Source organism: Ctenopharyngodon idella, chromosome 16 (genome assembly GCF_019924925.1).
Source record: "Ctenopharyngodon idella isolate HZGC_01 chromosome 16, HZGC01, whole genome shotgun sequence".
Classification (NCBI taxonomy): domain Eukaryota; kingdom Metazoa; phylum Chordata; class Actinopteri; order Cypriniformes; family Xenocyprididae; genus Ctenopharyngodon; species Ctenopharyngodon idella.
The window spans coordinates 27,069,972-27,097,027 of NC_067235.1; the positions used below are offsets into that span (position 1 = coordinate 27,069,972).

Genomic DNA, 27,056 nt, shown 5'->3' on the forward strand with positions numbered 1-27,056 from the left:
GGACCAACTAACTAGCATAACCAAATGTACTCATATTCTGCACTATTTTGACTGTTCAACATGATTTTGCACTAGGCCTGTAGTCAGAGTTTGATTGTAGGCCTACTTAGGCTATGTGCGCTGCTAAATTTGATCATTTCCGATCGGCGATCAAATTCTGATTTTAGATAGGCCTATTTTATTTACAAAAACGGACCTTTTTATTATACAAACAGTTTTGCACCTGATTTTTTCACTGTGGATTAGCCTATTATTTGTAAGAATTTATTTATAGCCTACGAGATCCGTAAAAAAAAACCCTCTCAGTTATTTACATACATAACGAATTGCAAAACAGGCAGTTACATGAACTATAAGCGTGCCATAGAAGTGTAGCCCATTGAGCCAAATTTGTGACAAACTAAACTTTCATTTTGTCTCAAAATCATAATACCGAATTTATTTTTCACGGCTCCACAGACAAACGCGTTCCAGATTTTATTGTGATTGACATACAACCTAACCAATAATCGAAGCAGAAATGGTTTCGTGCGTTCCACCCACGACGCCACTATCAGCCAATAAAATAATTCCTCGCGCGCAAAGTGGGCGGGGCAAGTGGTATCGGTCTGAAAGGTAACAGGTTGTCTTTAGCAAATGTTTCCCTGGGGATTATTAGTTAGACCTGTCACATTCAAAGAAACGTCCTCTACTTTTACACTATTAGTTCTCATGAAGGAGAGCAGCAGGAAGTAACAGAGGAACATTCAGCAGAGTGAAATATAAACTTTGCCGTAATATCAGGTAGGTTAAATGTTATTTTTGTTCGCTATCACCGCTAAACCTGTTAGCCTGTGACTAGAAATTGATGCTAAGTTGTTTGTCGCGCGCCAGATGCTTAAATGCATTTTCGAGCTGAACTTTCTTCCTTTGGGAATGACACACTTGTCTCGCTCGCATACTGTTAAGCTTAGTTGTTTTTGACCTGTTTCGTGTTCTTCTTAAGTGTGCTTCTCTGAAGATGGATTAATGTCTGTTCAAAGGATTATTGTCGAGCCCACGTATTTACAGTATTTTCCATCGGTTTACGCTAAAAATGAGCGCTTTGCCTCGAGACTTTATAACCCATTGAGTTTCGCACGAAGCGCAGGTGCATCGCCAGGTGAACACCTGCGCTTCTCGCTTTGGGAGCAAATCATGAGAGAAAGTATTGACGTGGCAAACAATCCTGTTTTAACAGTGTTGTGATTGTTTACCTCACCACAGCCCACGAAAGTCCGCTAAACACTCAAAGCTTTGTTTGAATAGACCAGTTTTTCATTCAAATGAATAAGTTTCAAACTTCATTCAGTGTCAAACTTGCCGCGATCAGGTTACTGTGTCAGGTTGGCTGTCAAACGTGTGCTGTTTAAAAAGACTTAAAAGGACAACCAACTTTTTAGTTTAGTAGTTTAAGCATTGATCTCGTTTATATTTGATTTATAGCTCTTTTGGTAGTTTCGTGATGTTATCCAAACGCCAGGACCTTTCGAGACCTGAAACCAGTGACTCAGTGTAGAAGAATTTTACAGGCCCAGGTGAGCAGTGGCACACAAACTCTGTACATACTATTTACAGTCATTTTAAATTAGTGTTTTACAGCGTTTTTTGTTATTAGGCTTAAATATAAATGTTACTTTTTATCTATTACATATAATTTAGCTTTATCATTAATATTATTAAAGTGGCTATTATTAAAATGATTCACTTTTAAAGTTGACATGAAATTAAATTTCATGTGAAAATGAAAAGAAAGTCCATTTTCCAAATTATTGTTATTGATCTTGTGTGAATTTATCTGTGCTTGTTTTATTTTTTTTTAAACATTTTTATGTCATAATTCAATTCTTAAGCTCACATTCAGCCGATTTCCCAATACGTCCAATCAACATACTCCATCCAGTACATTTTGTATCTTTTTCAATAATTAATTTAACACAATACATCACAATATGGAAGAAAAGGTCTGTTGCTATTTTCATCATGACTTAAATGAAAAACATTCAGTTCTGTGGGTGAAAAATCAAACTCGCCAAGTAGCTTCTCCCTAATGAGACACATGAGCTTTTGATTTTCATAAGTTTTAAACAATTCTGGAGTAATTTCCTCAAGAAAGACCTAACGGCACATTTTATTAATATGAAATCCAATTAAGTAGTAATTTGTTTTATAGGTTTAACAAAGCTTAATTTTTCCAAGCACCCCCTTGAACCTGCTAAAGTACACTCAGCAGTGCATGTTAAATTAAAAGCTCGAATCATTCTTTGAACATTTTTAGACCATAAAACCAAAATGTATTGTTCTTGCATCTCGCATGTTTACAGTGGCATCTTGGTTATTGACCTGTGACTACATTGTACTGAGCCATGGACAAACATAACACTATCTCTATCACTAACATGAGACGTTAATCCTCTAGTGTGATTCACAGCTGAGAGTCATGCTTTAATTTTTCCAAGCTGATATTAGATAAGATTTCATTTTATGTTGTGTGAGTTTCTGGCCATATGATTTGTGTTTGGCAACACTGGAGTCAGTCATGCTGGTGAGATCCTATAGACGGACAGAAGAAGAAATTCTTGTTTGTCTGTCTTTGAAACAAGAAGAGCGATTGAAGTTTAGGAAGGGTGGGTGGGTGGGTGGGTGGGGATAAAGGAAAAGAGAGATTTAGAGGGAGTTTGGCAGGAGACAAAGAATGCAAAGGGGAGTCGAGCACTAATGGAGGGATACCAGACTCTTTAAAATGAGATGAAAGCTTACGATAGGCTACACTTTCTCAGATGCATTCTCAGAGCAACTCGAGATCTTTAATTTAGACTTATCTAGATGAACTCTATATCTCACCTCTGTCAAGTAAATCACTCCAAAGTGAATTTCAGTGATTGGTTTATCCTTTCTATGTAAATGAATAGAAACTAGATCAGAGATTCAGCCTTTAGGTTGTGTTTGTCTTTAATGAGACTGGTTGTCATACTTTTAATATATGCCACCTCAAAAGTGTTGCTGTCTTAAGTATGCTGAGAGGTTGGTGTTGAAAACCTAAAGGACTCTGGGAATGCTAAGCATGCTTGTTCTTTCTACTGTACCTCCCACGTTAAATGAGGTCTGACCTGACAAAATGTGTCTAAATTCACATTTCATATTGATATGAAGTCTGATGTGATTCATGTCTGAGAAAGATTAAACATGTGACTCATGCATTGATTGTAGATGCATTGACTTTGGTTTGCATTGATTTGTTATAGTCAACAGAGATAATACAAACAATACTGACTGTGCAGATGTCTCCTGAGTCCTACTGCTTCAGTTCCCTCCTAATTCTATTAGACGTTCCACATCTGAGAGTCTCGATTCAATTTAAGATCAGAGAATTCAATTTAATGGGAGAACAAGAGGTCATAAACTCAGAGCTGTGGACAGATGCCCGTGGAGGGTCTTTGCGAGGGTTTTTTTTTTTTTTTAAGAGTGGTTCATTAAGACTTTAAAATTGCAATATTTGTTGTTGCATCATCTCCCAGACCATGTGGAATGAGACGTGAAAGGTACAATACAGAATGTGTCTGTCCTAATGTGTAAGTATATAATAATCAGTTATTTTGACACTGTTTTGTTGTTGTTGTTTGAATCAGCTAAATCTTAATCTGTGTTGGCAGAACTTTGTGTACAAGCATTTGAATTCTGTTGACAGTCTGCAGTGCTTTCTGTGGAATTCTGCCGACACAGATTCTGTGGTCATCATGTTTAAAGGTGATGAATCAAGTGAGTATGCCACTGACTGAAGTAAGATGTAAATCAACCTATGAACAAATGGAGGAAATTGAGGATGTGGGGGGCAGATTAGGTGCTGTGTGTCTTTTTTAACCCTGGGTTAATGTAATCCTGGACCATCTTGTTCCACGTTTCATGTGGTCCAAATTTTGTCCTGGGTTAGTATTTAATCCTAGACAGTTAAAGGGTTAGTTCACCCAAAAATTAAATTTCTGTCATGTCTTTCCAAACCCGCAAGACCTTCGTTCATCTTTAGAACACAAATTAAGATATTTTTGATGAAATCAGAGAGGTTTTTTTTTTTATCTCCCATAGAAAGTAACAAAATTACCACATTCAAGGTCCAGAGAAGTAGTAAAGACATCATTAAAATCAGCAAGTGACTAATGGTTGAACCTTAATGTTGTCTATATTCTGTGTTTGCGTCCGAACTAATTAGAGTTGCCATTAGAGTTGGTGTTCTGACGTAGAACACAGATGCTCTGAACTGCGTCAACTGCGTAGGGGACTGACAGGGAAGAGGAAAAGTTGTTGAATAAAATCGTTATTTTTGTTTTGTTTTTGCGCACAAAAAGTATTCTCGTCGCTTCATAACATTAAGGTTGAACCACTATAGTCACGTTGAGTATTTTAACAGTGTCTTTACTACTTCTCTGGACCTTGAATGTGGTAATTTCATTGCTTTCTTTAGGAGATAAAAAAAAAAAAAAAACCCTCAGATTTCATCAAAAATATCTTAATTTGTGTTCCGAAGATGAACGAAGGTTTGGAACAACATGAGGGTGAGTACTTAATGACAGAAATTTCATTTTTGTGTGAACTAACCCTTTAAGTTATGAGATTGCATGACTTTGTAAACCCTGGGTATATGTTCTTATTTGCATATCTATGAGTTCAATATATTGTTTGAGTTTGAGCTGTGGCTACAGCACATGAGAACGCAACTGCTTGTCCATTGAGTGGTGCAGGTATGACATAAATTTGTAGGCCAAAACGCAGAAACGCATTAGCGTTTTAGCACTTCCGGTTCCATCATCCAAAAGTAAATGGGTTTTTTGACTGGGTTTTTGGTTAAATGGCTGAAATAAGGTATGTGGTTAACACAAGCTCAAGATACTTTCACGTTTTATTCCATGACATAAAATACATCAATGTTACCCCACTCATGACTTTTTTTTTAAGCTGTTAGATGTTTTGAAAAAAGTGGCTGCTAACAAGTGGCTAAATGGGACTACAGAGGCTGTCGAGGACATTTAAACATCATCACGCCGAACAAATAAACTCAGTCTGCTTTTACAGCCTCGTTATGTTTATAATTGTGTTCTTATAAACTATTCTAACTCAAACTTTCTGGGAAAATGTTTTTAAATAAAAACTGAAAGAGTTAGTGGCGGTGACATTAAACTCGTGGGACTGTGGTGTAGTTCGTTTATAGCCTACCTTTAGCTTTTTACTTCTGCCGACTGCATTTAGGCTTCAAAATTCATAAAAGTTGTTCATCTGTGAAAAATGATCTTGATGGACAAAACATGTAAGTATCAAACTTGTTTATCACAGAGCTTGTTTTTGTTGCAATAATCCAAAAGCCTATGCAAACATCTATTGGATTTTTGTCGAAGGAACCAGTGTGATGCTACCTGCCGATTGGCCTACAAAGTGACGTCATACCTGCACCCCTATTTTTGTAGAAATAACATAGAAGTAATACTGTCTTTTCATCACTCTAGTTTCCCTAATGTGTGGAAGCTAAACGTGGCTTGTGAAAGTTTTTGCGACTGTACACTATGAATATTTAACGAGGCAAGCATTGTTTTTGTTTATGATTGGTTGTCGGTTGCTAAACAACTTGCTGTGACCATCTAGCACACTATTGTTTCACATTGTACCTTTCTCACTGCATTTCAGAAGTCTTCAAAACTTTAGAATTTCATTAAGAGGAGTGTTAACCTCCTTTCAGATTTACTAGGATGGGATAGGAGAGAATGAGATAGGAGATAGAATAAGATGGGGTAAGGTCAGTGCGGATAGTACTCTATTAATCTCTGGAGGAAAATTGAGGCATTGCACCACATAAATCATAGAATAGTGAAAATAATTAAAAACAAAATAATTCAAAAATACAATGAAAGAAAGGAAATTTGAAACATTGCTTGTTTCAAGATTAAATCTACAGGCAGAAGTCATCATAAAATCATCATTAAGAGAAATAGATAGAACAGATTTAATGAACAGTGCTTCATTATGAAGAGAGGAAAAAGCAGTGGGTCGATTTTACATTGTTTTGCCCTTAAAGCACAGATACTTGCTCCTAGACTGGTTAAATCAAGTGTGTTTGTTCTGGATGTAAGTAAACGTCTGCATACCGTAGGCTATTGCCTATGAAGGGAATAGTGACATCTCTGATTTGGATCAGTGTATGAGAGCAGGAGAGAGCGAATGTGATAGAGAAGCCAGTGTTCTCAGCATAGCTGCCCTTGTTTTCTGCCCCACTTCACTGTAATAATGGGAAGAGGGTCCTCATACTCCCCCTCTGTCCCACTCACAGGCTCCCTCCATTCAGCCTATCAGATAATGCAGTGCTGAGACGCTAAATGGTGCCTCTGTCTGCCTGGCCACTGACACACTGACACAGAGAAATGAATCGTTTTAGACCGTGACCGAATTTTGGCTGTATGTTTGACCAATGACCAGATCACTGTCATAACTCATAACAGAATAAATAATCTGTCCGTCATCATGTGGATATTCAAAAGTGATTGAGCAGAGTTAAATCAGTGTTGTTATTCTTAACTAAATCTATTAAAATAGTTTGTGTTAATTGGAACAAAGCTGAAATAAAACGAAAAATAAATGGATGACAAACGTTAACTGAAAAATAGAAATGCTGCATGGGAAACTAACTGAAATAAAATAATTTTAAGTTGACATACTAAAATTACTAAAACTGAAATAAAAATGAAAGCTAAATATAAATATTAATAAAATATAATAATAATAAAAACCACTGAATTCAATCTCCCAAACTAACTAACAAGTTGGATGAAAATGACATAATCGCTTATGCTTATGAGACTATACCTCCAATTAAAGGCCTTTTCTGTAGTTCAGGGGCCACTGTCATGGATGTGATTGATGTCACATGCTTTTTACATAGAAAATAATGTAATATATTTCATGAATAGTGCATTGGTGAAGTACTGTTTTTTTTTTTTTTTTTTTTTTTCGAGCTCTTTTTTTGAATAAAAGTAGACTAGCTTGCTTACCTTAAAGGGACTTTAATAAAAGTGCCAGCATTACTGTTTGGCTCAAAGCACAATATCTTTATAATGTGAAAAATTAAAATGATTTATTGCCATATTACATTTGGCTGCCACACAAATTTTTGCAGCATTTGTGTGGGCCCTCAGGATACATTTTCATCATATTCAACATAACAGTGTCCCCCCTGTATCTCTAAAGAAGCCTTTCCTTCTTTATAGTTCTTTTATGGTGTTCAAAGTCTGTTGTCTGATATTGAAACTCCGCCTGTAAGTGTGAGGGCTGGAATTTAATTATCGTCACTGTAAAGTACATAAATCCTTCCGCAACCACAATAAACATAGTTGATGAATGAGACTGTAGAGTGAAAAATGATCAGTGAAGTGCTGCTGCCACTTTCTCACTACACCTGTATAACCCTCCGCCTGTATATCTGTCAGCACAGGAGCACCCGTATGTGAGCTTGGCTCTCTTCAGTCTGCTTTCAGCCGTCAGACACGTCAGCCGTCTTAAAAGTTTTCTGATATATATCTATATCTCACTCTCTCACACACATGTAAGAAGACATATTGGATGTGTCTCTTTAGTTTATTGGACTGATGTAGTTTGCTACTGAACAAGATGGCAAGTTCAAGAGTAAAAGAAAAAGACAAAGAGAATCGGTAAAGATGTACCACTGTCTGGGAATGCACTTTGTTCCCTGTCACACCCTTCATGCTATAATGTTCCTTACTGAGATATTTTCATTCCATCACACCAGCCACACCTTCAGTTTTCTGCTCCATTATATCATGAGTAATGCTGAAGCTTTCCTGAGTTTTGATGAAAAGTAGTATCATGCTAGGTCTTAATAAAAATCTAAAAAAGGTGTGTGGTTTAGGATAGAAAGTCAATTGAACGTCTACACCATGAAAAACAAACGTTTGTGCTCAGGTTAATGAATAATGAAGGCCATTGGGTCTTCTGTGCCAGGAATCGGCGGTAACGGGCAGCATTGAGTAGTGTGTAATTCAATCCTGCCTCACTGGACTGTCTGCATGTCTGTGTCTGTCTGTATCTCAATAGAGCACAACAGTAGGGCTCTGGTAGTAAAAAAATCCCATTCAAATTCTCCTTTAGAGAGTAACATAGGCTAGAAACATTTCAAAACAGACCATCATTATCTACAAGGTCAAGGCCATTTACTTTATTTTAATGCATTATTAATATCTTATTGTGAAGGATTCATAAGTGCAAACAATGTTTGTCTTCATAATCCTTTATCAATATGTAACTTGCACTGCCTCTGAAATAGCTGTTCCTGTTCAGCCCCTCCCCTCCAACCACTTGGCTTCATTCTGGAGTGTAATGCCCACTTTTCACAATCCAATCAAGTCTAAATAAAACACAGAAATCTTTCAGATTATGACATATTATATTAAATTATTGATAATGTTTATTAAAAAAAATTAGTTTAGTATATAAACAGATTATTTCTAGCATTTAGGCCTGAATGCAGAATGTTTTAAGATCACATATTATTTAATGAGTAAAGTAGGACACTGCCCCCAATCCTGAACCAAGTTCCACAAATAAGAAAAGGGAATGAGGAGAGGAGCGTCCGTAGAGGGGAAAGTGGCTTCACATCAGGTTGTGCAGTGGAGTATAATCTGAGGGACATCTTATTGCTTCTGTCAGGGCCTGTATGAGAGAAAGAACATGCAGGGATGTGATGGAAAAAGAAATACTTTATTTCGTTGTACTGTTGTGATTCAGAGCTGGTTGGTTTGGTTCAAGGGTTAGAACATTTTTTATTGAAGATTTTTTTTAAATGTCTTTGCAGAAAATGAGAGGGGAAAAATAGTTCTTGAACCCAAGAGAGTTTTTGATTTTTGAGGTCACTGGAAAAACACACTTTGACACTGTGCATTGTGCAGTATACTTTGACATTTTCTTCCTGTTCTTTTCATCTCACCTCTAGGATGTCTGCTCCTGTCTCAGGTAGGAAGACCCCTGTGGACTATGGCGTACAGATTCGCTTTATAAATGACCTGCAAGACACCGGAGGGGGGGTGAGTGGGCAGCCTCGGAAAGAGGGGCCCAAAAAACAGCAATCTCGCTATGGAGTGGCAGTGAGGGTGCAGGGCATCGGTGGGCAGCCCTATGTTGTACTGAAAGAGGGAGAGAAAGGAGATTCATATGGAGTACAGCTGAGAACCCAACCACCTGCCTACAGCAGCCTGCCTAGGTATGCTCCAAGTCAAATTATTATTTTATTAAATACAACATATTTATTGATTTTTTTTTTTTTTTTTTTTTTTTTTTTTTTTCCAATATCTTTCATTTTTCATTATCTTTAAACTCTTTGATCTAAATGACTGTACGTAAATATAAAAATATTTGTTACCTATATATAAGTATCTTTACTGAATTAAAATACTTTTGAAATCATTTTCTTGATAAAATTAATTTAATCATGAAGATTAATATATTATAAACATTAACATCATGCTTTATACAGTAGTTGCATTTAGAGGATTAGAGCTGGCTGATAATATAGTTAACGTTTTGCTGCGATACAAGCATTCAAGCATGAACAAATCCTTATGCGAGAAAACTATGTATGTGGATTAAGTTGGACATGCTTATATATCCAACTTTATACAAAGAGTTAGGAGAATAATTGTAAATAAAAACATTTTGCAACAAAATAAAAAATCAGGTAGTGTGTACTGTATGTATGCAAATAAAGTTGGATATAATACACAATATATACAACTTTTTATATATAGAGCTGTTTACATTAAGTCGATATAAAGAATCATGAAGCCGAGATTTGCTAATAGTATACATGATTTTACTGTATGCATGCAAGTAAAGTAGGATGCGCTATATATACAACTTTTAATATATATTATATTATATATATATAATATATATAATATATTGTTGAGCAGTGATATAGTTTACATTTTTTGATGATATAACAATCAAGCAGTTGAGATTTGCTACACTGTAGTACATAATAGTATTGTCATGATATTGGAATTTCTATCTTTGATACGATACCTTGAAAAATATCGATATCCGATACCATTTTTGATACCACAGGGAAAACTGCCATATAGATATTTTTATTATTATCTCATAATTTTTTGATAATTTGGGTAATTTTGTTTTCAATAACTTACACTTAGCACAGGGAGGCTTTATTTGAAACTCTGAACTAAATTTACACAAAAAAAGACAAGTAAACAGTCAGTAATAAAAAAAGAACAAATAAACAAATTGGAAATGATAGCACAAATAAATACAATAGAATAAAGAGGAAAAAAACAACAACATGGCTTTAATTTTTTCGGGTGAGCCTAACAGTAGTATTTGGGTAAGAAATACTACAGAAATTAAAGTAATCAAATGTGAAATAAAACTGGATAGTCTTCATTGTAAAAATTAACTGCAGATTAATGTTTACAATTAAAGTTACAAAAGTTATTCAGTCAAGAGCAAAAAGTGACTTTATCTTTCTTTTGTTCTCTGATTAAAAGAATAGTTAGACAAAATGAAAATTATCCTATAATTTACTCACCCTTAAGCCATCCTAGGTGTGTTTGACTTTCTTCTTTCAGCCAAACACAATAATATTCTTGCTCTTCCCAGCTTTGTAATGGCGTTGAATAGTGTCTTTGAATAATTTTTGAAGCCCATAAAGCACATGTTTTCTCTCATGAAAATGTGCATTTTGCAGAAACTTGAGTTGGGATGCAGATGTAAATTTATTTTCATTAACAAAAACAGTAACGTCTATAAAAATTAACATGAGTTACAACTTCTTTTAAAAAAATGCTTACTGAGTTAGGACTCCTCTTTTTAAAATTAACCATAGGTCTTTCATAGTTGCCTATCATTGTAGATAATAACCACAACTAAAACCACAGTACCTCACCTCAAAAACGGATATGGATTCTATGGTATTTGTTATATAAAAAAAAAACATTAGCCTAAACATTTAGTATAAATACAAATGCACAAAAACTGCTATAGCTTAAATACTGTAATGATATTCCATTACTCATTTAAGTCATGTCTACATTAATAAAATAATTCAATTCGATATGTAAATTTCACATTTCTGCAACAATACCATGGTTACAGTTAGTGTTACTACAGTAAATCCATGGTAAATTTTGGTGATTTGTGGGTTGAAAAGCTGTTTCTCCTGTTTTCCGCATCAGTGTTATTGAGAATGTCAGCGCGGTTTCATCTGGCTTTAAACTAGTTTAAATCACAGAGACGTTTGTGGTTTGTATCAGAGCATTCTGTGCTAAACTCAAACTCTTCTCGTTGGATCTCACAGCTCTGTTTAGTGATCGAAACCGGTCAGCGAGTAAATGCACTTGCTTGCTGTCTTTTGGGCCGAGCTGATAAATGTCTGTGTGGCGCACTTCAAATGAGTAGCTTAATGTTTCTCATACACAACAAAAATGGCAGCGCTTATCAGGCAGTGCTTCTTTTTTTTTTTTTTTTTTTTTTTTTTAAACAAATTTTAAATATGTATCTTTGTATTTTGCTGATTGTGTTTGCGTGTTAGGAGGAGAGAGGATGGGGTAATCCAGGGGCCGTATTTCTCATCTGGAGATAACACCCCCTTGCGCCGTGCTCAGTCTCACGGCTCCCTGTTGGAGAGAGAAAACAGCAGCGAAGACTTTACAGATGAACTCCGACGGCCGCTTGGTGATGGACGCTCTGGTAGCTATGGCAACCTGGATGGAGGTGTTGGTATGGGACCAGAGAGGGAGCGGCCCAGAGAAAGGATGGAGAGAAATCAGTGGGGTGGCTCCTACCAGACCGGGCTGAATGGCACTTTAGGAAGAGGAAGAGGTCATTACACCTCATCTGAATCAGTCGAAGGATCTCCACACAACCAGCACACTCACAGCCAGCCAGCTCACAGCTCCATCCGTCAGCCTCCTGCCTACAGACTCGTCGACAGGTTCGACGGGGGCTCTGTTGCACAGCCGGGTAACACTGGGACCACCACCAGGGGGCACTATCCCGTCCTAAAGGAGGACAACAGACCTGCCTCAACCTCACCATTGCCTGCTCCATCTCTCGTTCCAAACACGTACTCTTCACCACTGTCTTCCTCACCTGCTTCTGCCTACAGCAGCCTGGGACGTGGCTCAGGTTCTGTCGCCAAGGTCATGGCCGTCACTTCATCTGCTCCAGTTGATGCACCTGTGAGTGATAGATGAAATATATTGAGGCTTATTAAAAGTATGCTCTTGTTGATTTAACATTGTTTTGATCTAGACTTTGGAACAGAATTTGCATTTGGAAGTGTACCTCTGATGCCTTAAAATGCTGTCAGGGTTTTGGAACGGTGTAATTTGAATAGGTTACAGTAAAGCAATTCATCAACCTGATACTCTGTTCTCTCTGGCATTGAATGTCATTTAGCTTGATGTAGCTTGTTGGTGTCAGCAGACAAAGTGTTACTACTCAGATGTATCAATTGTAACGTACTCATTATTCTAAGAAATGTTACTTAGTTGGTTCGTGGGTTGTGTTTGATGTTTCATAGACTGTTGTCTCCATTTAGGTAACCCCTGACCTGTTGATGGACCAGGGTCAAAGTTCAGGGTCAGAGTTCTCAACCGAAGATCAGATACAGCAAATAATCTACGATGTTCTACGTCAGGGGTAAACCATTGTTCTGATGTGTAAGAAATATATATAGACTGAATGTCATCAGTAACATTTTGTTTCTCCTAATTCCTCAGAAGCACAGAGGGAGATGCTTCCATTAAACACAGAGTTCGAGTCATCTGTAATAAGATTCAAGGCTTGAAGGTACAGTGCATCTTTGTTAATCACATTTTAAACATGTTTTGAACATAAAACATGTTAACACCTGATCACAAAACAAACCCTACATTTAAAACTAATGAATGACTTCTATTTAGTGTGCTTCCACCACCAATATGACACAACTAGTTCAGCTCAAAGCTGAACCTCTGCTCCCAAAACTATTTCAGGTGAACTGAAGTACAATCTGTGACAAAATGAAGAAAAAAGACACAATTTTCTGTACAGGATTCGATAGTATTCAATGACATATATCATGAAAGGCAGTGTATTAAACCAGAGACTGTTTTTGTGTAATTTTTGCCTTTCAGTTAAAAGAGCCAGTTGGCTTTTTTTAATCGAGATACTGCTTGTTTGTTTACTGTAAAATGCACACTTTTAGTGCAATTTGATCTATTATTGAGACATAATCTTGACAGTTTTGGATATTGCCACCATTCCCCATTCAAGTACATAAAAGATGTACTTGTATTATCTACTTAGAAAATAGCTGCCCAGGGTGTAACCAAGATAACCACAGAGTCAACTGACTTTGATTAAACCCAGCTGCAAATAAATCTGCCATTTTTAAAAAGCTATCATAAACAAGTGTCAGCAGTGAGAGGTGATTTACTCTAGTGATAAAAACACCCAGTCTGGCTGTGGAGGTAGGCTCAGTTGGCACTGTATTCAGTACTCAGACAGGCATTGCTAAAATGGGCATTACATTTGATGGCTTTTTAGGTGTTGGCATATTTTGCTAAGCTGTAATGAATTGGCAGCGGATCCCACCTCACTTACAACAGCTGAGCCCATTTTAGAGTGAGAGGAGGAAGGAATGTTTTCCTCCACCATCAGCTACACACACTAACACAATTTTCTACTAATAGACACAAAAGTGTGCCAGTCTAATCTGATATAAATGTATAAATCCCAATAACATACCATCAGAAATTATAAATAAGCACTTAAAAAGACTGCAAGACAATATCCCTGTCAATCTTATATTTGAACTTTTCAGTATACCCTGAGTATATGTTTGAAATGGAAGGCACAGTTGCTCTCTGAGGCAAACAGTGGACCATTTAGCCTCAGTATAATTACCTGACATAGAGAGAGGATCTAGACGCCTGATGGATGCGTCTGGGTTTTGCTTCCAGGAACAAGTTAACATCATGGATAAGTTTCTGAGCAACTGAGCTCAAGATAATTATGAGAATTTTAAAACTGGCACAGCAAATCGAAAAAGAACTCGAAGTTATACTGTTAAATTACTTTTAAGTTTTTTTTTTTTTGTTTTTTTTTTAAACTTACACAACTTATAAACCTGCACACTGTGTTGATTGTTGATGAAGTTAGTTTTTATTTTATGTTAAAACAAAATATTAATATTAATTCAGTGTAATAATGGTCTAATAGCCTATAATTTATGTATGATAAAACATCATATGTATGTATAATATTATTCATTATAGTCTTTGTCTTGAATGCTGAGCTTTTGGGAACTTTTTATAATGTAGAAATCTCATAAACACTTCATTTGTGAAGTAATGATTTCTTAAAAGCAAAGGACTGTTTTTTTCAGTGAGCAATTACTTGGAATAGTGAACTTTACACAGGATTAAGCCTATTATGTCTCAACAGGGGTAGCAAACCACTAATGACTACTCTGTCGTCTAGATAATATCATAGAGGTGCACTTGGATTATAGTGTCCTGGGCTAATTGGAGCGTAATCTGGTAATGCCTTGTTTACATAAAAAACTGTTTGACGCACATGACCGTCCTGGTTAGTCCTGTTAGCCACTGACAGACTATGCATGGAGTGGGCAAAACAATGGAAACACTAGATGTCAGTTTACAGTTATCATGCACTGTTGGGAAATTATCCTGTCCTGTCAGAGATCTTAGTAGATATAGACACTCTTGATATCTTTGTATGCAATTCTGCTCATAGATTTACATTCCCCTGCAAGATGTTAATCTTAATTTATATAGTATATTTTTTTTATATATATATAATATTTTATTTAAAGGAATAATAAAAAAGTTATTAATTATATTATTTATTACATTCTGAATGATTTTACTTTACGTTACGTTATGTTACAGGTCCTGCAAGCTTTGCACATTTGAATTTTTCCCCATAGTGGCTCAGATCATATTGGGTATCATATACTTTGATCACAAACAGTCATTGATGCTTGAAGCAACATAGGATGAAATGTGAAACACAAATGCAACAAAATAATTATGATCTCTGTTTATTTTTAAATATCTTAAACACCTTTGAGATTTCGAAAGGGGGAAGTAAACATAAATATGTAAGCTTATGAGCACAACCATAGAACCACTGTCCCTTGAATTTCAGGTGAGCAGATCTGATGACTTGAAGGAGGAGCTTGAGAAATGTCTAGATGAAAACATACAACTGCAGGAACAGCTGGGAAGGAAGAGCACAGAGCTGCACCAATCACATTCAGAGTAAGACAAACACAACTAGATTTGTCACTATTGTGTATTTACCAACATGGACATTCAACACATCTGCAGTTTATATGCAGTGCAACATAAGGTATAGTTGCTAAGTTGTATTTGTGTGCTTATCTCTCTCTCTCAGGCTAACTCAGTTGCGAATGGACAGAGAGAATGCAGAGTCTCATGTTAGAGAGCTGGAGGATCAGCTGGCAGGACTACAGGAGGAGCTGAGGAGAGAGACAGACAACAAGGCTCAAGCTGACACTATGCATATGGTGATCACACACGCACAAACACGCATACGCCCCAGACTAAGACTAAAATGGTCTGTGATGTCAAATCAAAATCTTTTTGGTGTTGGTGAGAAGTGAAATGTGTTTATATTTTGAAACCTGTGAAAATTCTTACAAATGTTTCATTCACACATAATATACACATTTGAGATTATTAAAAAAAAGATATGATTTGTATGTACAGGAGTTGATGGCGGTGAGAGCTGATTTGGCTGAAGCTGCAGTGCTGCGTCAGAAGCAGGAGGACATTCTGAGGCAGAGAGAGAGGGAGCTGACTGCTCTAAAGGGTGCACTGAAAGATGAGGTCTCCACACATGACAGGGAGATAGAAGCTCTCAGAGAGCAGTACAGCCAAGACATGGAGCGACTACGAGCGAGCATGGAGCAGGTTTCACAGGTACGCATCCAAGGGTCTGCAAAATGTACAGGAAATTAGAGGCACTCAAGACAGAACCCTGGTGAACACCTATAATAAAAAAGTACAAGGAGCAGTGTTAAAACTTGAAGCAGTTTGTGTAGGAATCATGGTGCATATATGTACAACAATATCTCTTTGCCTTAGTCTCAGGCAACTATTGAAGCTGAGCGTCACCGTGTGAACTCTACGGTAAGGTCTCTCCAGCAGCAATTGGAGGAGAGCAGAGATGAGGGAAACCATTGGAGAGAGCAGTTCCAGTCCAGCAGAGAAGAACTACGTAACACCAAACAAGAGTGAGTCACACTTACACTAGTTAGTTTTTTGCTATAGTTGAATTAGTTTTTTTTTTTAATATGTTTATGTCTCTCCTTTTTCATTGTACGCATTTTGTCGGTGCAGTGGACAACGGGTTCAACCTAAAGCAGAGTGAGATACACTGTCAGAGTAGATGAGACAAAATTGTAGATTTATTTGTAGAGATGTGATTGCAACTATTAGTATTTGTAAGTGTGATTTGAAGAGTCTTAAGATCCCGCAACCGTAATTTTAAAGAAATGATTTAATAATAAATTTAATAAATGCTTTTGTGTGATATTTTTAAGTGTACCAAATCACAATTCTAACACATTAAATACTTACTAAATTCAGAGGAACAAGCTTTTAAAAATATTACGATTTTATATATATCTGCTATTCAATTTCATTCTGATTAACCTGTTTCATTAGATTATCACTAGTTCATCATTACAAATAGTGAATAATTTGGAAATAAAATCCTTCTGCTTATTATTATTATTATTATTATTATTTATTTTTTTTTTTTTTTAATTCAGAAAATACACTGCTAATCTACTAATTTAAACACACCTAGCTAATTTCTCCATCTCTAAATGGTTTGCCTGTAACAGAGCAAGATGGCACCATTAATTGAGACGGAGTCTAATAAAATGTGCACATAGGGAACATTGCTTTTATCATTTTTAATCACATTATGGTGGATCTTGACACTAAATCAATAGTTTGTCCACCCAAATTAACTCTATCAAATTATAGGAAGTCCTCATGGACATTTTAATAGCTGCTATACACAGCAGAATATGTACATATTTGATATTAATCACTAACATTTTATCAGTGTTTTGTATATTATGTTTGTGTATTATGTTTATAGTGTGTGTGTATATATGGTATGTTAGGTTACTCCAGTCTCGTCTGGAGAAAGAGGAGTTTGAGGAGGAGCTGAAAGATCTGCAGGAGAAAATGACCACAATGAAACAGCAGATACCAGATCCCAAACAGACACAGACAGTCAGCCAGGTACATACAGTACACTCTAATCTGCTAGTGAATGTTAAATGAATAAATGTTCTCACATTAAGAATTAAAGTACTCATTGTATTTTCATAGGAACTTGAGCGTTGTCGTGCTGACCTGCAGAAGGCCCAAGCAGATATGGATAAATTAAAAACAGATCTTGACAAGAAGACAATGGAAATAGTGTTATTAAAGAAGAGCAAACAGGAGCTTGAAGCAGAGCAGAAATATGAAATTGACAGGCTGAAGGACCAGTCACGCAGAGATAAGGAAGAGCTCACAAAAGCTCACGAGAGGGCCAAACAGGTACAGTATGGCTAAAATTATTGACATAAAAACAGTTGACCTCCCTTTGTGTTATACTTACGATTTTTATAAACCTCCGACAGCTAGCTGAACCCTCACTGGTGGAGGACTTGCGCAGGGAGTTGAGTGACATGCGAGAGGAGGTGGGCCAACTGCGCAGTCAGCTGCTCTCAGCTGAAGAAGAGCTGCAGGCAGAGAGAGACAAACTCAGCTCTGCTCAAGCCCAAGCAAACAATCTGACACATGAGCACAAGGAACTCGAGGAAACCAACACGCGTATGAAGGAGAGGCTCACACGCCTGGAGGTTAGGACACACATTAACATAAGCTACCTCTAAACTAACCTGGATACATTTGAAAACTACTTTTTTTTTCTCTCTCTATTTTGGCCTTTCATCCATGCTGAGACTATTTTTGTCTTGCGAAAATGTAGCTTTTTGAAGACATTCTCCCAAGTGTAGAGTTGTAAAGTGGACTATTTGAACACGATGACACGTTTAGTCATGTGACCCATATTGTACCGATGTTGCTAAAGATAAATCTTACTTTGTACAATCTTTATATTACATTCCTGCAAAGATGACAGAAAATTTACTCTCAATTGCTATCCTGTGAAAAAAAAACAAAAAAAAAAACAAGTGTGTTTTACAATTTTTCAGCTTTTCAGTATGCGGGAGAAACTTGAGGAAAACGCTAATGTGGACTGAGAGGGTTTTGAAATAAAAACCGTGTTTTCAAATGTATCTGCATTTTATGTAGACTTAGCCATAGTTATGTAATTGTACACCCTATTTTCCCTCTCACTCAGACTGCAACAATCTGTTTTCATCAGTTAATGGTTGAAAACTCACAGTTATTGTGTTTTCATGATCCTATCTGCCACTTTTGAAATCCCTAGTTGATGTCATGCATTCAAACAAACATATTACTCATCTGTTCGCTCTCTTTTTCTGTTGTTTAACTGTCTGTGTCTGTAGTCTCAGCTGCAGGAGCGCATGTCTCAGAGTATTGAGGCTGAGCAGGAGCAACAGGAGGAGACCAGGAGACTGAGGCAGCAGCTGGAGGAGTCAAGACGTGAGAACTCCAGACTGGGCCTGGAAAGGGACGAGCTGGCTCGTAATCTGGAAGAGAAGGAGAAGGACAGAGATGCAGTCCGCAAGGAGAACACGCAGCTCGATGACCAGAGGAGGCAGCAGGAGAGAGCGCTAGACAAACTCAATAAAGAAGTATGTGCTCATCAACACAAGTTTGAGTCAGTCTTGTGTCATTTTTCATTGTTATTAGTCGGTCTTTTACTTTCTGTCATTTCTAATCTCCTTCTTTTGCTTCCTCCTGCCCCTTTCCCTCACTTTTTCTATGTCAGATGGAACGCTTGTCTGCAGCATCCCGTGAGGAGGTGCGGCTCCTGCAGGCTCAGCTGGATGAGCAGAGAGAGAAGTGGAGGAAAGAGCAGCAGGACTTGAATAAAAACACCAAAGAGAAGCTCAGTGAGCTGGAGAGAGCTCAGAGCACCATTCTTTCCCTACAGGAGGAGGTGCCACACTCATACAAATATTCTTACTTTTGAATTTGTCCAAGCAAATTAATCAGTCAACAATTTGTGGTCATTCAATTTTGTTTGTTTTTAGTTGGCCCGTCAAAAGAAGGAGCTGTTCTCAAGTTATGAGGATCGAGACAATGCTTTATTAGATAAAGAGCTGCTCACCAACCGCCTCAAACATCTGGAGAGTGAGATAGAGACTCAGCGTACCACACAAAATGACCGTTCACGAGAGATCCGCAGCTTGGAGGTGTGTGTTTCACCTTCACCTTTCCACATCTGGTGTTTAAAGAGTCTGGTGTCTAATGTTGGTGGTGTAACCCTCTTCACTATATGTTATGTTTGTCTCCACCTGCAGGACAAAATCAAACATTTGGAGCTTGAGTTGGATGAGGAGAAGAACAGTGCAGAGATGCTGACAGAAAGAATCACCAGGAGCCGAGATCAGGTATATATATAAACCGTTATCATCAGTGGACATTGCGGACTTAATAAGTGCCATATTATAACACAGAACTACTGTACCAGAGTAAATAATTCATAAATTAATAACTAAAAATTAAGAAAAAGGAAATGAAATGCTTTAATGTAAATGTGGTGCTGTGTGTAGATTGAACAGCTGCGTGCAGAGCTCATGCAAGAACGATCCTCTAAACAAGACCTGGAGCTGGACAAAAATGCTCTGGAGAGACAGGTATGCCTCATGACCATCCAACAGAATAGTAGATTTATCTGTCATAGTGTATGCTGCATTATCTTAGACTGAGTTTCTGTACTAATAAGTTTGATATGAGTGTACATTTAAACAAATGCATTGATTCAGATTGGCCACAGGATTTCATCTAATCTATATCTCTTTCAGATAAAGGAGTATAAGTCTCGTGTAGCTGAGATGGAGGGCCAGTCACGTTCCTCTAATGGCATGTCTCAGCTGGAGAGCAAAATCCAGGAACTCGAGGAACGACTGCGCACAGAGGAGAGGTAAACAAAGGACCTAATGAACTAAAGTTATAAAACCACTACTATGAAGTGGCAGAAACAATTACATTACCCACAAAGCACTACAGATTGCTTGAGAAAAGCACTCCTTTTAATCACTCTATGCTGCTAGAAAATACACAGACTGCAGTTAGTAAAGCAGTTCCCGAAAACCTCTAGTTAAGTTAATGAACTTAAATAATTTAACTACATTTTATTACATTATTTTAAATTACATTCGGGAAATGGCCAGGAGGTTTATTTGCTACTTGAACAGATTTTAATTTGCCCTGCCAATATTTTCGCTGGCCTCACTACAAAAGAAGTTAATTTTTTTTTTTTTATTAAATTTTTAAAAAAGTTGTTTTAAAGTTATTTACATAAAAAAAGTAACAAAATTAAAACGGCACCTGAAGAATCTTAAGCATAAGAAAACTCTCAATACACTACAAATTCAGAACATCCTGAGGTACAAGCACATAGTTGTTTTTTTCAGAGAGAAGACCTCTGTACTGTCCTCTCAGCGACGGTTGGAGAGGAAACTAAAGGAGCTGAACATCACCTTAGATGAGGAGAGACAGCAGCACACGGAGCAGAGAGACCAGGTGAATCATACACACCTTACATGTACACATATAGAGCTATGTGTCTTCTACAACATGTGATGATCCGTGTATGTGGTTGAGAGTCCTGTGGAGTGATTTTGTATTTAATGCATGTTGTGGTCCTGCAGCTGACTCTGCGTGTGAAGGCTCTGAAGCGGCAGGTGGATGAGGGAGAGGCTGAGGCAGAGCGGCTGGAGGGATTGAGGAGGAAGGCCATCAGAGACATGGAGGAACAGCAGGAACAGAAGGAGGCGCTGCAGTCCAGAGTCACAGCGCTAGAGAATGAACTCAAGTAAGTGTGTGTGAAGTCTTTTTTTTTTTTTTCATATAAATAAGAGTTCGTGTTTGGAATACTGAATTATTTTTTAAATAAAGAGCAATTATGGATGGTTTCCTATGTGCTTTTTCCTTAATGTGCTTGGTGCAGTATTCACAATAAGACCTACAATACTTTATACAGTAATACTAGAGATGCACCGATTGATCGGCCAGGGATCGGAAACGGCCGATTTTCCACATGATTGTCCCGGATCGGTGACCGGCCGATCAGTCTTGAGTCTTACCGATTCTGAGCCGATCCGTTTTGTTGCCAGCAGCACAGGCCATACCGTCAGTGCGCACTCTCTCTCTTCTCTCTGACAGCAAAGTAACACACACCCGCATCCTTTCACTCACTCGTTGCTCATAATTTTACTAATTCCCGCAGGATTCGAGCTCACACCAAAAGTGCGTGAACCACTGATCTATATAAGTGTATCGCGCACAAGCCGCTTCTCACTCTCAAGTCTCGGGGCTTTATGATATCCGCCATGCAGAAAACATGGACGGAATCCAGTCATAAAAGCGGAATTTATTGTATAATGCGGAATGTCACAGAATTTGTCAAATTTTGGATGAATAAATCAAAAGTAGGTCAGTACACTTAAATCACTTCGCGATATGGACTAGTGTCTGTGAATATTAAACCGCAAGAAGACTATATAAATATGAATCCTACATGTTCTGCGTGTCTGTGTGTGAATGAATGGCGCAGACACGCGAATGTGTATTACACACATTGAAACACGCGTGATGCTTGCGGTGTTACTATATGACGACATGAACACATGAATCTCCAGAGCTGCTCTGAGAGTCATTTCATGAGCATTTTACCGTTTCATTTGAGAAAAACTATTGTCATTTCATATACACACAGAAAATTTAAGATCTTCACACCAGACCGTCAAAATAAAAGTTCAGTATAACTCGTGACAGAAATATATTAGGATATTGTTTAGTATTATGTACTATTGTATTACTGTTGTACAGTATGTTGTAGGTCTTAATGTAATGCTGCTACTACTACTGATAATAATAACAACAACAATACAATAATTATTAACTTTATTTTTAAAGGAATAATCACACAATTTTTCTTCCATGTTTAAATTTTAACAGTAAACCTCTGTTGTGCAGCACCTTGTTTGCCAAAAAATGAAAGGGTTTATTTAAATTGAATTTGATTAAAATAAATTAATGTTTTATCGTTTAATTTGATTGCCAGAAAGAGTAAAATACATAACACAGAATTTCTGGAAAAAGGGCCCTATTATTGTAAACAAATTAATAAATTAAGTCATTTTTTTTTTTAATTAATTCAATTACTTGGACATGTTTAAGTCATTAAATCATTCAAATGGAATCCAGAAAAATTAAATTAAAAATTAAAACTGAATATGAGGAAAAAATAACTTATTCTATTGCATTTATTTGTGGTGTTTTTTTTTTTTTTTTTTTTTTCTAATTTATTTCTTTTTCCTTGTTTTTTATGAAAAGAACATTTTGCATTGCAGAAAAGTCATTGTTTGTTTGTATATGCTGTCAATTAGAAAATCGGAATTGGCAAAAATCGATGTCGGCAGGTCACACTTACAAAAAATCGGAAATCGGAATCAGCCAAGAAAATTGCAATTGGTGCATCTCTAAGTAATACTCAGTAAGGCCTGCAGAGGGCAGTGTGTCTCTTAAAATACTAGAGTGACCAGACTGCCTACAGTGAAAAATTAGCGCTGAAAAGGCATGGACACAGATATTTTTGCGGCTGACCTTATTGCATATGCATTTGTAGGAGTTTCCCTTTCAAATGCAAAATTTATGAAAGGAGATTATTTAAATGAGTTATGCAAGGTGATTTACTAAGGTTTGCGCTAGTCAATTTACTGGTATTTGCGCCATTATTTACCGCTCAAAAAAGTATGTCTTAAACCAGACGCTAATTTGCGCTGCTCTTGGTAGATTGTGTTGTTCATTATGGAAATGAAATGGCTGCGTCTATGTTTTTTAATTTGCCTTTAATAAATTGCCTTATTTCATCCTCAGGAGGAAGATCCAGCAGGCCCGACAGTCAGCTCTGGAGTCTTCAGTGCTCAGCTCTGAGGATGATGATGATGATGGATTGTATGACCATTCCAGCATAACCTCCATCCTCACCGAGAGCAATTTACAGACCAGTTCCTGCTGAAGTCGAGAGAGGAATCTTATCTGTGGAATGGGGTGTGAATGAGAGCTGCCCGTTGATACAGTACATAAAAGGAAAAGGATTGACGCTTCATTCGTGGACACAGAGTACCTTCAGTCCTGCTCTAAAATAAATAATAGATCCTGAAACTCCAGTCTTCTGGATTCCACCCCTGAGCTTTAACTGCTGTAACACATCAACCCCAATTATTGTACAATCTGGGGTTAAACTCTTTTCTGTCCATAAAACTGGACAACATCTTTTCACACATTGAGACAATTGACATTTTATCTGTCAGTGAGTCTAATAGATTTCAGGCATTATTCATCTAGACCTGAGGTCACCTTAGAGACCCTTTTGAAAGAAAAGCCTTAATGATACCTTTAGATCAGTGTTTAGTGTAAAAAAAAAAAAAAAACAGTAATTTTAGAGGAGATCAGTTCAGAGTTTAAGCCATTTAGAAACTGAATTGAGAATATAAGACAATTTGAGTCATTATGGTTTATTACTTGAAGTAATTAGGGATAAATAGAAGAAACAAGAAGCTTACTTTTGTATAAAGTGAATGAATGAAAGGAAACATGATTGAATTCTGTTTTAAGGGCCCAGAGACCAATCATGAGCACTGATGATTTCATTAGGTATATGTTAAAAGAGACTGATAGGAGATGAAGGATATCAGGGTATTAGTAGAAGGGAAAGGAACACATCAGTGAACATTTTTCCACAAATGCCAGTTGGCACAGAGTAGTCATGTGAATAAAAGAGATATGTATAAAAAGTAAATGTTTGTCATTATAGTGTAGTGTAGCAAAAGCAACACAAAAAACAATGCAGTTAATAGTCCAAAACATGCATCTAAAAATTGTTCCTGTTTTACAGTTCTTACAGGTGAGAAATAGTAAATTTGTTTAGTAACAAAAAAGCTGTAATATGTCATTCTCTGCTTAGCCTCCAGCTCTTCATAATATACTTATTTTTTATGTTTACAGAGTGAAAAGGCATATCTATAGGTACGAGTGACTCAGTACTACACAGATGCGTCAGTTTATAACAATATAATCACAGTAAAGATATTTACATTTCAGCTCCTTTATTTACCAACATTTCTATATAAAACAATGAACTTAAAGAATGAGCAAGTTCAATACTGACTTAACCGTAGCAAATGTCATTTAGCGTTATAAAATAGCAGAGAGTTTTTTTTTTTTTTAAATCAATTGTACTGTGAAATTGTCTTTTCTTATGCAACTACTAAAGCACAACCAGTTTTTCTATTTCCACCAAAACTGTTAATTGTTAACTGGCAGGTGAAAAAAAAAAAAACAAGATCAGTGTTTGTTCCATCATGCCTGATGAAAAAAACAATGACATTAATTCATTTTTTTTGTTTACAGCACATGATATACTGTTGTTAACTTCAATGTATAATACTGAAGCAGATTTATATAAAATAACAGCATAACTGATATTTCCTACCATTCATACAGTAGTTGTCCTATAATCCTGTAGTGGAAAGATTATCTCTGGTGTTTCTTGATACCAAGCTGCCTTTTCTCGTCTATATCTACAGTACTTTATCTATGCACACCTCATATGATTCACGTGAATGGAAAACCACTACAACGCCTTGTATATCTAATAATTATTTTTTTGTAATTGTTCTTGTTCCAAAGTAAATGAGAATGATTTATGTACTTGTATTTTGTATATATTTGTAATAGAATTTGCATCACGCACTGATCAAATCAAAGGTTTGTATTTTTCTGGAAGCAAAACCTTTTCTATCAAAAATAAATTCAGTACTTTAATAGATCCTGTCTTTTTTTTTATGGTGTGCCTATTAATTGCAGTTATACTTGTATTTTGTACATACTGTAGCTGATGTGTATCATAGATATACACTGATCAGGCATAACATGACCATAACATAACATTTTATTCACAAGTAAAGTGAATAACACTGATTATCTCTTCATCGCGGCACCTTTAAGTGGGTGGGATGTATTAGGCGGAAAGTGAACATTTTGTCCTCAAAGTTGATGTGCAGGAAAAATGGGCAAAGGTCCAAATTGTGATGGCTAGATGACTGGGTCAGAGCATCTTCAAAACTGCAGCTCTTGTGGGGTGTTCTAGTCTGCAGTGGTCAGTATCTATCAAACGTGGTCCAAGGAAGGAACAGTGGTGAACCGGCGACAGGGTCATGGGTGGCCAAGGCTCATTGATGCACGTAGAGCGCAAAGGCTGGCCCGTGTGGTCCGATCCAAAAGATGAGCTAATGTAGCTCAAATTGCTCAAGAAGTTAATGCTGGTTCTGATAGAAAGATGTCAGAATACACAGTGCATTGCAGTTTGTTGTGTATGGGGCTGCATAGCCGCAGACCAATCAGGGTGCCCATGCTGACCCCTGTCCACCGCTAACAGTGGGCACGTGAGCATCAGAACTGGACAACAGAACAATGGAAGAAGGAGGCCTGGTCTTGAAGAATCATGTTTTCTTTTACATCACGTGGATGGCCGGGTGCGTTTGCGTCGCTTACCTGGGGAACACATGGCACCAGGATGCACCGTGGGAAGAAGGCAAGCCGGCGGAGGCAGTGTGATGCTTTGGGCAATGTTCTACTGGGAAACCTTGGGTCCTGCCATCCATGTAGATGTTACTTTGACATGTACCACCTACCTAATGGTTCAGGAATGGTTTGAGGAGCACAACGAGTTTGAGGTGTTGACTTGGCCTCCAAATTCCCCAGATCTTAATCCATTCAAGCATCTGTGGGATGTGCTGAACAAACAAGTCCGATCCATGGAGGCCCCACCTCGTAACTTACAGGACTTTAAGGATCTGCTGCTAACATCTTGGTGCCAGATACCACAGCACATCTTCAGGGGTCTAGTGAAGTCCATGCCTCGACGGGTCAGGGCTGTTTTGGCAGCAAAACGGGACCAACACAATATTAGGAAGGTGGTCATAATGTTATGCCTGATCGGTGTACAACTGAGCATTGTATACTGGATTTTTGTCCTTATCCACCTTATTTTTAACACAAGAGAGTGCAGGGCCATTTGCAAATTGAATGCGTCTGGCTCCCTGTGTCGTACACTTCCAGGCAAGGCAAGAGAGAAATATGTTTCCTCTATATCTTCTAAACATTTCTCCTTCAACCCTCAAGGACCCCAAGAGAGGGATACAGTATATCTCCTGAAAGCTGCTGACTGAGACCCCGGCTCTGTAACTTCTCTACGACCGCCTCACCAGCAGACCGAAAAAGCCAGAGTGTGAGATCAGAGCATTAAGGAGAGAGATTTTACACAGATGTCTCTCCATGGCAACTATAGCAACCATTGAACGGTCGATGCACTGGCTGTGTGCTTTGTGGTACGGATGGCTAGACCTGTGGCTTGCGCAGCTTCTTTTTTTTTTTTTTGGAGTGCCTCAGGAGATAAAACCACTCAATATGTGAGCCTGGAATCCCTGCAACACCTGTGTCTCAACACCTTCCTCAGCACTGCTGAGAGGAGATTGGGTGGATTTCAGGGTGTGCAGTGCGCAGGGTGTCTAATGGGAGAATGCAATCACACTGTGCAAACTCGTGATTCTCGTTGCTCAAGAATCGAGCAATAACAGAGCTTCCTACTGCGAAAGCATCACCATGAGTGCCTCTAAACCCCTCGAGAGCTGACGCGCTCTGTGCAAACACTAGATTATTATACCTTGAGAGAGAATCAAGCAAGACCAGAGCTCCTTAACGCAAATGCAT

The 27,056-nt window shown here is 37.5% G+C and overlaps 1 protein-coding gene across 2 annotated transcripts; it reads left to right on the forward strand.

Moving 5' to 3' along the window:
• Positions 1-602: 602 nt before the first annotated feature.
• On the forward strand, positions 603-25,111 carry LOC127497595 (cingulin). Of its 2 annotated transcripts, XM_051866159.1 has the most exons (22): positions 603-783; positions 1,465-1,556; positions 9,005-9,271; positions 11,615-12,263; positions 12,626-12,726; positions 12,807-12,876; positions 15,241-15,353; positions 15,490-15,622; positions 15,825-16,037; positions 16,203-16,351; positions 17,255-17,375; positions 17,466-17,678; positions 17,762-17,983; positions 18,656-18,904; positions 19,042-19,212; positions 19,307-19,468; positions 19,577-19,666; positions 19,829-19,912; positions 20,081-20,199; positions 20,693-20,801; positions 20,930-21,093; positions 23,160-25,111. In XM_051866159.1, the coding sequence occupies exons 3-22, from the start codon at positions 9,006-9,008 to the stop codon at positions 23,299-23,301; spliced, it is 3,540 nt and encodes a 1,179-aa protein (XP_051722119.1). In that variant the 5' UTR covers positions 603-783; positions 1,465-1,556; position 9,005; the 3' UTR covers positions 23,302-25,111. The 2 variants fall into 2 exon arrangements, with proteins under 2 accessions (XP_051722119.1, XP_051722118.1); XM_051866158.1 differs by lacking the exon at positions 1,465-1,556.
• Positions 25,112-27,056: the final 1,945 nt, after the last annotated feature.

Excerpts from the sequence above, each read along its gene's own strand:
- LOC127497595 (XM_051866159.1), top strand. The coding sequence starts at position 9,006 with ATGTCTGCTCCTGTCTCAGGTAGGAAGACCCCTGTGGACTATGGCGTA. Across the intron at positions 12,264-12,625 it reads CTGCTCCAGTTGATGCACCT|GTAACCCCTGACCTGTTGAT; the intron begins GTGAGTGATAGA and ends GTCTCCATTTAG. Across the intron at positions 15,354-15,489 it reads CTGCACCAATCACATTCAGA|GCTAACTCAGTTGCGAATGG; the intron begins GTAAGACAAACA and ends TCTCTCTCTCAG.